Source organism: Nycticebus coucang, chromosome 6 (assembly GCF_027406575.1).
Source record: "Nycticebus coucang isolate mNycCou1 chromosome 6, mNycCou1.pri, whole genome shotgun sequence".
Taxonomy (NCBI): Eukaryota; Metazoa; Chordata; class Mammalia; order Primates; family Lorisidae; genus Nycticebus; species Nycticebus coucang.
Genome location: NC_069785.1, coordinates 68,100,570 through 68,112,989, shown reverse-complemented (window position 1 = coordinate 68,112,989; position 12,420 = coordinate 68,100,570). Strand labels below are relative to the sequence as shown.

General features: G+C 41.9%; 1 protein-coding gene across 1 annotated transcript in view; it reads right to left on the bottom strand.

Moving 5' to 3' along the window:
* The window catches only part of HACD3 (3-hydroxyacyl-CoA dehydratase 3), a 46,592-nt gene extending 34,474 nt beyond the window's left edge, over positions 1 to 12,118 (bottom strand). Inside the window, exon 1 of the mRNA XM_053595419.1 lies at positions 11,846 to 12,118. Coding sequence (XP_053451394.1) covers positions 11,846 to 11,932 — 87 coding nt within the window. The 5' untranslated portion in view covers positions 11,933 to 12,118. The remainder of the gene's footprint in view (positions 1 to 11,845) is intronic.
* Positions 12,119 to 12,420: the final 302 nt, after the last annotated feature.

Here is a 12,420-nt window from a genome sequence, read left to right as displayed (position 1 = left end):
AAGACCAGCCTGAGAAAGAGCAAAACCCTATCTCTACTAAAAACAGAAAAAATTAGCTGGACATTGTGGTGGGCGCCTAGTCTCAGCTACTTGGGAGGCTGAGTCAAGAGAATCGCTTGAGCCCGAGAGTTTGAGGTTGCTGTAAGCTGTGAAATCATGGTACTCTACCGGTGGTGACAAAGTAAGACTTTGTTCTGCCAAAAAAAAAAAAGAAAAATCTATCATCATCATTTTTTTTTAAATGTGCAAATTGTCACAAATTTGGCCAGTGGAAATCCCTTCAAATGTGTTCCTGTATTGTTCTGACATGACCTTAAATCCTCTGAGGGTGTTGTACTTTTTCTGCCACAGACTTGCAACAATTGGCCATTTCTTCGAGGAGCCTTAGTTCCTTTAGTAGGGAACAGTAACTGAGAAGCCATGAGCTGGACACGCGGAGGCTCACTCCCATTCATCTTTTAGTGGCCTAGCCTGACACTATTTAAATCACGATTAAGACTGAAATTTCCAACTCAAATTTACTATTACAGGCCTGTTCCTTACCTTCTGCTATTTAGTATTTTTATCTTTTGCAGTGAAAACCCTGGTTCCTAATAATATTAATACATTTACTTGTTTTGCTCTAATAAAAGTATCTGAATTAGAATGTCAATGTTTATATTAATAATAAGCTTACTAACCATAACATGTACTTGTTCTTTTCATCCTTAAAACATATTCTACTAAAAGGGGTAGGGTTGATTAAAATATATATATATATATTCCACTCAAGAACCAGAGTACTACATTCAATGTTATTTGTATTAATTAATCTATATGATTATGTTATCAATCTGACACACAAAAAATCTGATATACAATTAGGTCCTTTTGATTCTGATTGTATTTAATTTCAAGATTGGCTTTTTTATCCTTTTTTATTGAATTTTATCTAAACAACATTCACAATGGCTGGGCACCGTGGCTCCTGCCTGTAATCCTCCACTTTGGGAGGCCAATGTGGATGGACTGCTTGAGTTCAGGAGATCAAGACCAGCCTGAGCAAGAGTGAGACCCCATCTCTACTAAAAATAGAAAAATTAGCTGGGTGTTATGATGGGCGCCTGCAGTCCCAACTACTTGGGAGGCTGAGATAAGAGGAACTCAACCCCAAGAGTATGAGATTGCTGTAAGCTACCAACCACCCCTTGGCACTCTACCCAGGGCAACAGAGTGAGACTGTCTAAAAAAAAAAAAAAAAGAAAAGAAAAGAAAAAACCAAACCAATATTTTGAGAAAGAAAACAAGTAGCCTCTGACATACAAAACTGATCTGGTATTTACAGATAGACTTCAATGCTGTTACAAGCTGGTCTGAAGCACAGTCAGACCATTGCACAACTTTGTCTAACGACAGGCCACTATACCATCCACAAAATACCCAATAATCACAGAATTGTCCCTGCTTTCTTTCAGCATCCAATCTAAACCAAAACTTCACTTTCTCAGACCTTCCCAGAATCGCTAAGCCAAACCCAAATCTTCTATACCCTCTTACTGAGACATGTTTCTCCATGGTTACATGTTCTTCTTCACTGAAATAAGCCATAAATCCAACTTGTTTAACTACATGGTGTGTTTCTGGCAGACTTTGGCTGGACAACATTAACAGCTTAAATAAGCCTAACGCACTCTTTCAATAAATAAAAAATATTCAAAGTAATAAGAAACCATATGTCATAATTTAATCAGAAGCACTTTTTCTCTTCATGATATATAAAATAATTATGCGTTTTGAAATCAATTAAGTCTAAGTTATCATAAAATTCAATTTTAAGACTACTACCTTAAATGTGGATACTGTTTAAAACAAGCGTTCCCGGGCGGCACCTGTGGCTGAGTGAGTAGGGCGCCGGCCCCATATACCGAGGGTGGCAGGTTCAAACCCAGCCCCGGCCAAACTGCAACAGAAACATAGCCGGGCGTTGTGGCGGGCGCCTGTAGTCCCAGCTGCTCGGGAGGCTGAGGCAAGAGAATCGCGTAAGCCCAAGAGTTAGAGGTTGCTGTGAGCCGTGTGACGCCACGGCACTCTACCCGAGGGCGGTACAGTGAGACTCTGTCTCTACAAAAAAAAATAAATAAATAAATAAAACAAGCGTTCCCAACTAGTATGTCCAAATGGGGATGATTTGGGTCCCTAAACCTCACCTTAGCTATTTCAGGAAATTGTACTATCATCTACTCTGTGCTTAAGACAAAATTTTAAAACTAAATTTAAAAAATTAAAAAACTTCGCCTGTAGTCCCAGCTGCTCGGGAGGCTGAGGCAAGAGAATCGCGTAAGCCCAAGAGTTAGAGGTTGCTGTGAGCCGTGTGACGCCACGGCACTCTACCGAGGGCGGTACAGTGAGACTCTGTCTCTACAAAAAAAAAAAAAAAATTAAAAAACTTGATTCTTTTCTCTTCCTCCTCCACATGAAATCCATCCAGACCTGAAGGTTCTCTCCAAATATATATCAAGTCTGTCCATGGTTCTCCATCTCCAGTGGCAGCCCTAGACCAAGCCACTTTATCTCTTACACACACTAAATGGCTTTCCAGATTTCACTTGTGACACCTTATAATTCACATAGAAGCCAGAATCATTCTTTTTATAAAACACAAATCCGGGCGGCGCCTGTGGCTCAGTCCCTAAGGCGCCGGCCCCATATACCGAGGATGGCGGGTTCAAACCCGGCCCGGCCAAACTGCAACCAAAAAAATAGCCGGGCGTTGTGGCGGGCGCCTGTAGTACCAGCTACTTGGGAGGCTGAGGCAAGAGAATCGCTTAAGCCCAGGAGTTGGAGGTTGCTGTGAGCTGTGTGAGGCCACGGCACTCTACCGAGGGCCGTAAAGTGAGACTCTGTCTCTACAAAAAAAAAAAAAAAAACACAAATCCTAGCCAGGTATGATGGTTCCCACCTATATTCCTAGTACTTTGGGAGGCTCAGGTGGGTGGATCACTTGAGCTCAGGAGTTCAAGACTAGCCTGAGCAAGACCCAGACCCCGTCTCTAAAAAAAATAGAAAAACTAGGCTCAGCACCTGCAGCTCAGTGGCTAGGGCACCAGCCACATACACTGGGGCTGGCGGGCTTGAACCTGGCCCAGGCCTACTAAACAACAATGACAATGACAATGACAACAACAAAAAGCCAGGCCTTGTGGTGGGCGCCTATAGGCTCAGCTACTTGGGAGGCCACGGCAAGAGAATCGCTTAAGCCTAAGAGTTGGAGGTTGCTGTGAGCTGTGACACTACAGCACTCTACCTCTACTAAGGGTGACATAGTAAGACTCTGTCTCAAAAAAAAAATTATAATAATTTTAAAAAATAGAAAAACTAGCTGAGCATCATTGTGGTGGGCACCTGTAGTCCCAACTACTTGGGAGACTGAGGCAAGAGATCGCTTGAGCCCAAGAGTTTGAGGTTGCAGTAAGCTATGATGCCACGGCACTCTTACCCAGGGCGACAGAGTGAGATTCTGTCTCAAAAAAAAAAAAAAAAGAAAAAAATCCTAAAAAGTTACTTCTCTGCTTAAAACTCTTTAATAGTGTCCCATTGCTTTTATAATAAAATCCAAACTCCTTACCATGACAACAAGGCTCTACATGACCTACATCTTGCAAACCCTTCCAAACTTGTCTCCCTCTAACTTACTCCTCACTTACTACATTCTGAACATACTAATACCTTTTCTGCTCTAGAACCCACCAAGCCTTTGCATGCCTTTAAGTCTGCGGACTTACTGGAATCTTCTTCCCCTAGCTTTCTGTGTAATTCATTGAATTCAAGTTTCACTCAACTCCAATCACCTCCTCAATGAATCTCTGACCACCGTTATTTAATATAGCCTCTACTGGCGGTGCCCATAGCTCAGTGGATAGGGCACTGGCCACATACACCAAGACTGTTGGGTTCAAACCCAGCCAGGGTCAGCTAAACAACAATGACAACTGCATTACTGTAGTCCCAGCTACTTGGGAGGCTGAGGCAAGAGAATCGCTTAAACCCAAGCATTGGAGGTTGCTGTGAGCTGTGATGCCACAGCACTCTACTGAGGGTGACATAGTGAGACTCTGTCTCAAAAAAAAAAAGGATCTAACATTGTGCCCAGAGCACTATGAGTGCTTATTACCAAATTACTTAATTTAGCTGGTACTGCTTTATGAGTGTTTTCATAAAATAGTTTATAAATAGCTTAGACTTACTGAATTTTCGTGAAATATTTCAAGCAATTAGCTAAACATAGAAAAATACAGCAAATAACCACTATACTTATCATTCATTAGCATTTTGCTTTATTTGCCTCAGTTTTTAAAAAAAGAAACAAAACAGGTAAAGATACAGTTATACAATTACTCAATCCCTCTGTCCTCTCTCTGTCAAACACAATCTATATTCACAGGTAAACAATAACTGGGCGGCGCCTGTGGCTCAAGGAGTAGGGCGCCGGTCCCATATGCCAGAGGTGGCGGGTTCAAACCTAGCCCTGGCCAAAAAAAAAAAAAAAAACAGGTAAACAATAATTTTAGAATTAGTTTGTCACTTCCATTGTATTTCTGTATTCACCTAAAACGTGTTGGGTATTCTTAACATATACTTATTTTACATGCTACATAAATATTTTCATACTGCCTATAACATTTTTCAACTTGCTTTTTATTTGATATTATATTTCTAAGTTCTACCTCTATAGTTAAAACATAGAGATGGTTCTGTTTCATTCTTTTCAGTTGTTATATGGTGTTCCATTGTATACCACAATTTATTCTGTTGATAAAAATTGAGGCTGTTTTCAATTTTTTTGCTGCAATGAACATTCTACCTCTTTCAGCACATGTGTAAGAGCGTCTCTAATGAGCAGAACTTAGTCACAAGTACATACACATCTTCAGCTTGACTAGATTGTGCCGAACTGTTCTCCAAATCAGTTGTGCTAATTAATACTCCCATCAACAAACTGTCCATCACTGAACAGTCTCACCAATAGCTGGTCACATCAGACTTTCTTCATTTTGCCCAGTCTAATACAAAAAATAGTATCCTATCATTTTAACTTGCAGGCTTACCTCGGAGATATTGCAGGTTCAGTTCCAGATCATCACAATAATGCATATACTGCGACAGAACAAATCACACACGTTTTCTGGTTTCTCAGTGCATATAAACATTATGTTTACATTACACTATAGTCTAGTATAAAGTATGCTATAGCACTAGCTCTAAAAAGGTACATAACTTACATTTTAAAATACTGTATTGTTAAAAAAAAATGCTACCAATCATCTGAGCCTTCAAGTGAGCTCTCATCTTTTGGCTGGTGGAGGTCTCGCCTCCATGTTGATGGCTGCTCCCTGATGAGGGTGGTAGATGACCAGGGATGGGTGGCTGTGGCAATTTCTTAAAATAAGACAGCAGTGAAGTTTGCCAGATCACAAAAGATTTCCTTGTAGCATGTGATGCTGTCTGATAGCATTTTGTCCACAGTAGAACTTCTTTCAAAATGAAGTCAATACTCTCAAACCCTGCTGCTGCTTTCAACTACAGTTTTATGTGATATTCTGAGTCCTTTGTCATCATTGCATTTTTACCAGGAATAGATTCCATCTCAAGAAGCCACTTTCTTTGCCCATCCATTTGAAGCAACTCCTCATCCATTCAAGTTTTATCATGAGACTGCAGCAAAGCGTCACCCTTCCGCCTCTACCACACTTGCAGTTACTTCATCCACTGAAGTCTTGAAGCCCTGAGAGTCCCCCATGAGGGTTAGAATCAACTTCTTCCAAACCCTTGTTGATGTTGCTATTTTGACCTCCTCTCATGAATGTTCTTAATATCTTCTAGAATAGTATATCCATTCCAGGAGGTTTTCCATGTACTTTGCCCAGATCCATCACAGGAATCACTACCCATGGCAGCTTAGAGCCTTACAAAATGTATTTTCTAAATAATTAAGGCTTGAAAGTCAAAATCACTTAGGTCAGTCCTTGATCCAGGGACTGCAGAATGGATGCTGTTCTAGCAGGCATAAAAATAACATTAATCTTCTTGACATCTCCATAAGAGCTCGCGGATGAGCAGGTGGACTGTTGATGAGCAGTAATATTTTGAAAGGAGTCTTTTATTCTGCAGGTCTGAACAGCGAGCTTAAAATACTCAGTAAACCTCGCTGTAAACAGATGTGCTGTCACCCAGGCTTTGTTGTTCCATTTACAGAACACAGGCTAAGTAATTTAGCATAATTCTTAAGGGTTCTAGGGTTTAGGGAACAGTAAATGAGTATTAGCTTCAATTTTAAAGTCATCAGCTACAGTAGCCCCTACAAATGAGTCAACCTTTCTTTTGAAGCTTTAAGGCCAGGTATTGACTTCTCCTCTCTAGCTATGAAAGCTGTAGGCATCTTCTTCCAAAAGAAGGTTGTTTCATCTACACTGAAAATCTGTTGTTTAGTTAGTGTAGCCACCTTCATGGGTGATCTTAGCTAGATCTGGATAGCTTGCTGCAGCTTCTCCATTAGCACTTAACTGTTTCACCTTGCATTTTTATATTAGGGAGATAACCTTAAACTTTATGCCACAACCTTTACTAGCTTCCAATTTTTTTCTGCAACTTCCTCACCTTTCTTGGCTTTCACAGAATTGAAGAGAGTTAGGTCCTCGGTCTGGATTAGTCTTTGGTTTAAGGGAATGTGTGGCTGGTTTGATCTTCTATCCAGACCACTGGAACTTTCTCCATATTCAGCAAGAAGGCTGTTTTGCTTTCTTATCAGTCATTTGTTCACTGGAGTAGTACTTTTAATTTCCTTCAAGAACTTTTCCTCTGCATTCACAACCTCTTTAATTGGCCAAGTGGCCTAGCTTCTGGCCTACCTCTGTTTTTAACATGCTTAGTTCACTAAGCTTAATTATTTCTCTCTTTTGATATAAAGTAAAAGAAAGGTGACTCTTCTTTTCACTTGAACACCTAAGGCCATTGTTTGTTTTAAGAGATACTCTCACTTTGTCACCCTGGCTAGAGTAGAGTGGCACAGATCATAGCTCACCGCTAACCTCAAACACCTGGGCTCAAGTGATCCTTCCTGCCTTCCTGAGTAGCTAGGACTACAGGAGTGCACCACTATGTCCAACTAATTTTTATTTTTTGTAGAGATAAGGTCTCACTATGTTGCCCAGACTGGTCTCAAACTCCTGGCCTCAAGCGATCCTCCCACCTTGGCCTCCCAAAGTGCTAGGATTATAGGGGTGAGTCCCACACTCAGTCACTATAGAGTTATTAAGCCTATTTCAATATTGCTGTATCTCAGGGGATACAGGAAGACGCAAGGAAAGGGGAGAGAAACAGGGATGGCCAGTCAGAGCAGGAGAACACACACAACATTTATTGATTAAGTTCTCCATCTTCTATGGGTATGGTACCTCAAAACAATTACAATAGTAACATCAAAGATCACTGATGACATACCACCATAACAGATATAATAACAGAAAATTTTTAAATACTGAGAGAATTACCAAAATGTGACACAGAGATATGAAGTGAGCACATAATATTATCAAAATGGCACCAACAGACTTATTCAACACAGAGCTGCCACAACCCTTCACTCTGTAAAAAAACAAAGTATCTATAGAGAGCAATAAAGTGAAGCATGCCTGTATAAGTGCTTGAGTATAACTGAGATTAGGCATCTTTTCAGACTTACTGGCCATTCTTGTTTCCTTTTACTCTGAAATATGTACACGATCTGCCCCTTTCACTATTGGGTAATGTGTGTGTCAACTTCTCACAGATCCTTAGGCAGCCTTTAAATATTCAAGATATTCATCATCTCTTGATGATATGTGCTACAATATCTTCATCTAATTTATCAATCTTTGCCTTTGAGATTTATGGTTTTTGTGTCTTAAGACATTTCTCCCACCCCAATATCATAAACATAGTCCCCATTTTTCTTTTAGCATTATTATAGTTTTATTTTATACATTTATGTCATGAATCCACCTGAAATTAATTTTTGTATATGGCATAAGGCAGAATCTTATTTTATCTTTCTGCTCTTTGGATTGCCAATTGTCCCAATATAATATCCTGAATGATTCATTTTCTCCCCATTCATTTGTAAAACCGCCTCTGTCATACTGTGAGTTTTCACATACGGATGGGTCTGCTAATAATTATTCTGTTCCATTGTTCTCTGCATTGTCCTTCTCATCTAAGGTTTAGTATCACTATCATAATCCTTCACACTTAAACAGCACATTAGAATTTACAAAGCACTTGCAAAGCACTTATCCAATTCAAAACTCAAGATGGTCCTGTGAATTAGGTAATATTATTCATATTTATCTGGATGAAGAGACTGAAGCTCACAAAAGTTAAGGATCAGGGGCACCAGATAGAAGGGGAAGAGCAAGGACCCAATCTCTTCAGTTATCACTCTTTCCACCAGACTCTGTTAAGTAAGGAAAAGAACAGTACCTTTCAAACAGCTCCCAAACAGAGCTGTGCACTTACTCACAATGACCAAAATGAACAAAAACCTCGACAAATGAACAAATGATAAACAACTATAATTGTTGGCAAAAACATGCCCATTAAACTTATCTTGAAAGTAAACTCTATTTTGAAAGTAACCCTGCCCCAGTTGGCCTCTTTGCTACTAGTCACCTCAAGCACAGGCAATGTCACTGTTGAAATTTTTATTGTCCACTATTCCTCCTCATATTAGCGATGGTTTCTCATCAGTCACTAGCCCTACAGCTCCAAAGACAGAATAGAGGTGTAAGAACTGAACACTTCTCCATGTCAGGAGGGAGGGAGGCAGAGCTGGTACCCCCAAACTAGAACTCAACACTTTAAAACCACACTTACAAATGAGCTGGAGATATGCTAGGGAAAGCAGGGATAGAGAGCTGTCCAAGAATGGCGCATGTAGTTTAATGATAGACAAGAGTAGGCAGTCTATAAAAGGTTTTTATTGAACAAATAAATGAATTGCTTCATCCTGAGGCAGAACCACTGGTTTCAACAGGCCCTGCACAGAACAATCAATTGAGAAAGAAAAAAAGAGCAGTCCCTGACATTCAGAATTAGGCCTAGCACTCAGAGCTAGACCATGTTACTCTCCAATAAGGCACAAATGATCTCACAGAATGCCAAACTCAGACAAGCCTACTCTGAAACCTTGATAAATGAACCAAATCCCATTTCATAATTTTGTATAAGCACGGACAAACACATAGTGGCTATTCCACCCACAAAACTAAAGACCAAACTGAGTAACTGCTACTTCTCTACCTGTTTCAGTTTGATTCTTGTGCTAGTCTCCCCTCCCTGTAGATAAGATTCATTCTGATTCCTGACTACAACCCTCCTAATGGGACACACATGGTTCTCCACATGGGGTCATCCCTGCTGCAATGAGCAATAACCTCGACTTGTTTGAATATGGGTATGTTCCTGGTGGGCTCTGGCTCTGGGGCATTGACACAATACAATTGTCTAAAAGTCTAGCCATTCTTTTTCTGGAAAGTTCTCCCAGTCTCAGTTTGACAAGAATAATTCTAATTTCTAGAAGTTATCTCTAATTAAATGAAAGAAAGGTAACAAATTCCTTTAACAACAGGGACCTGGTTCAACATCACACTTCAGTTCTATCAATAAATCTATTCATAAACAAAACTTTGTTTGCATAGGGTAACATGCTTCCTTCTAGATAGTATGCCCTCGAAAAGCTGAGTCTGCCTAACTCGTCTTTGTATATCCGAGGTACCTTACATATGTTAGAGTATTTCTTTTATGAATAGTTGGTATTAACATGTTGCCTTTTTTTTTTTAATAGGATTTCCCTATGTTGTCCAGGCTGTTCAAGGGATCCTCCTGCCTCAGACTCCCAAGTAGCTGGGATTATAGGCACGTGCCATGGCCCCCACCAACATGTTGCTTCTAAGCTAATAGTAGTTGAAATGAATGCCTCAAAATTACAAATGTGAAACCCCAGGAAAACCAAAAATTCAACTCGTGGTGGGGTGAGACTTTTCCCCCCAAAATTAAAAAAAAAAAAAAAAAAGAAGGATTTCTCTCTCCAAAAGAAAATTTTGTTTTCCACCTTTACATTTTTTAACTATTATATATTTCAAATATATGCTTCCATACTTCTAAATATACCAAATATGATTAACACGTGTTCATGTTTCTTAACTAAGAGGTTTAGATCTTTCAAGAAACATGTATGTGTAATGCATTTTTCATTTGTTAAACCAATTTCCATTTATCTCCATCATCGCCCCATTCCCCCTAAAATCTCCTTTTCTGCTTGTAGCTTCAGAAATATCCAGAGTATTCTATCTTTATTATATGATAGGCACCTAAAGAGGCCAGGGCCTGAGTTTATTTAATTTGGTCTACATACTACTTAACTAATTAAAGACATTGTTGTAACACACATTCTGTACTTTTTAATTGATTGCCGGATGCACCCTTTATAAATGGGAACTTTGATATCTGTCTACAAAAGATTTTGTTTGTTTTTTCCCACCTTATTAAAGCACTCTAGAGTAGAGGGAGACAGCACAATATTTATTCATATTCTGATGCTAAAGTATAATTCAGTATGGTTTGATAAATTAAATGACACATCATGCAATGCCATGCCTATTTAAAGGTATTCTGGCCAGTATTGACTTCATCTTTCAACAGGAAAACAGTTTGTATATACACGGAGTATAACTATATAGTATACATAAAGAGTATGTTCCAGAGCAAAGATTAAATTAAATTCAACAAAATTAAGTTAACACTCAGAAAGTACCTACATTTTACAAGACACTATGACAGACCCATAGTGTCTGGGTCTGTTGACACATCCAAATAGATGCCTGATTCAGAGATAGAGTTAAGGGCAGTTAAGGAAAGGTACAAAGTGCCATAGATGTCAAGGAGAAGGTGAGAGTAAGGATGACTCTAGAAAGAACATTCCAGACTGAAAACTCCAGTTCGTCAAAGACCAGAATCTTGGATGATTTGGACAGAGACACGTCGGTACACAGGTCCTGGAGTCTCCAGTATTAGGAGGCTTCAGCTTGCTCACATTGGGGGCCAAACGAGATCAAACATAAATACTTAATGAAACTTAAGATCATTTTAAGTTCTCTATGCAACTCAGCATAGAGAACTATTCTGAGCTCACAGCCATCAGAACATGGGGCTGGGGAGGGCGGGGGGAATGGGGGAATCAGTTCCTTAAGGTCTGTGAATATTAAAATTAAAAGTACTAAGATTGATTTCCATTGCTAAACGTTGGGAGGTGGGTGTGCCCCCCATCCCCCAAGCAAACGCGAGCCTCTTGAACGTCCTGGGGGGGCCTGGGTGGACTCTCTGACCAAAGTTAGATGTCCAGCAACAGCCCAGCCCACTGTCACAATGTACCCCAGGTCCACGAGCTCATTCCACATAGCCGAGGGCCTCAACCAACCCAAACCCCCACGGCCAGACTCCCAGGGCCGGGCTCGGGCTCCATCAGGCCGCAGACAGTGAACAAAGGGGAGGCCCGGGACAGCCTCTGAGGCCCGGGACAATCTCTGGGGCCTGCGCCGACTCACTGAGCCCCATAAGGTACCCTCAGCCTGCGAGGGATCGGGCCCCCGGCCCGGGATCTGAGGGTAAGCCCTGACCAGAGCCAGCACGCCGGGAGCACAGCGTGTCGCGCATTGTGTTGGCGCACTACAGGCTCTCCGGTCCCGCGCGCACATGGACAAAAGGGTATGGGGCCCCGGGGGGTACGCGGAGCCGCGATCCCGCGCGCATCCCGCCGCTCAGACCCGACCTTTACCTGCACGTCACTCAGCTCCACGCGCAGATACAGCTCGCGGTGTCGCTGAGCCCAGTAGACATGCGGCGTCAGCACCTGATTCTCCATGGCCACAGTGCCCAGAACGCCGGGAGGCTCGGCTCGCTGCGCCTGGCTGCCTCAGGTAGTGATGGGCTGGAGTGGGCCGAACGCAGGCCGCAAATCCCCGCACTCTGGAGCGCCAGCAGCCCGGCAGCTCCGAGACAACCCACGCTCGCGAGCCGCGCCTGCGCAGTGAGGAGCGGGGGTGGCGGGGGCGCTAGGCCCGGGGTCACTGCGAGAGGCAGCGCGCGGGGCGGGGCGCGGGCGGGAAAGGGGCGGGCCCAGGCTCCGTTGGCGCAGCAGCTTGTCTCCGCGGTTTGAGGCGTTGCAGTCAGCGGATACTTCGCGCTTTTGAATGAAAAAGGCTGGAGACTCACAGAGGACGATCAGGACGGGAAAAGGGCTTGGGACTGGTCTATCTGGAAGGTCCTTCCCATTCTATTTACGGATCTTCAGAGCTAATCACTGGAACAACAGCAGTATACACAGTCCCTTTTGATAATGTGATAGGGGAA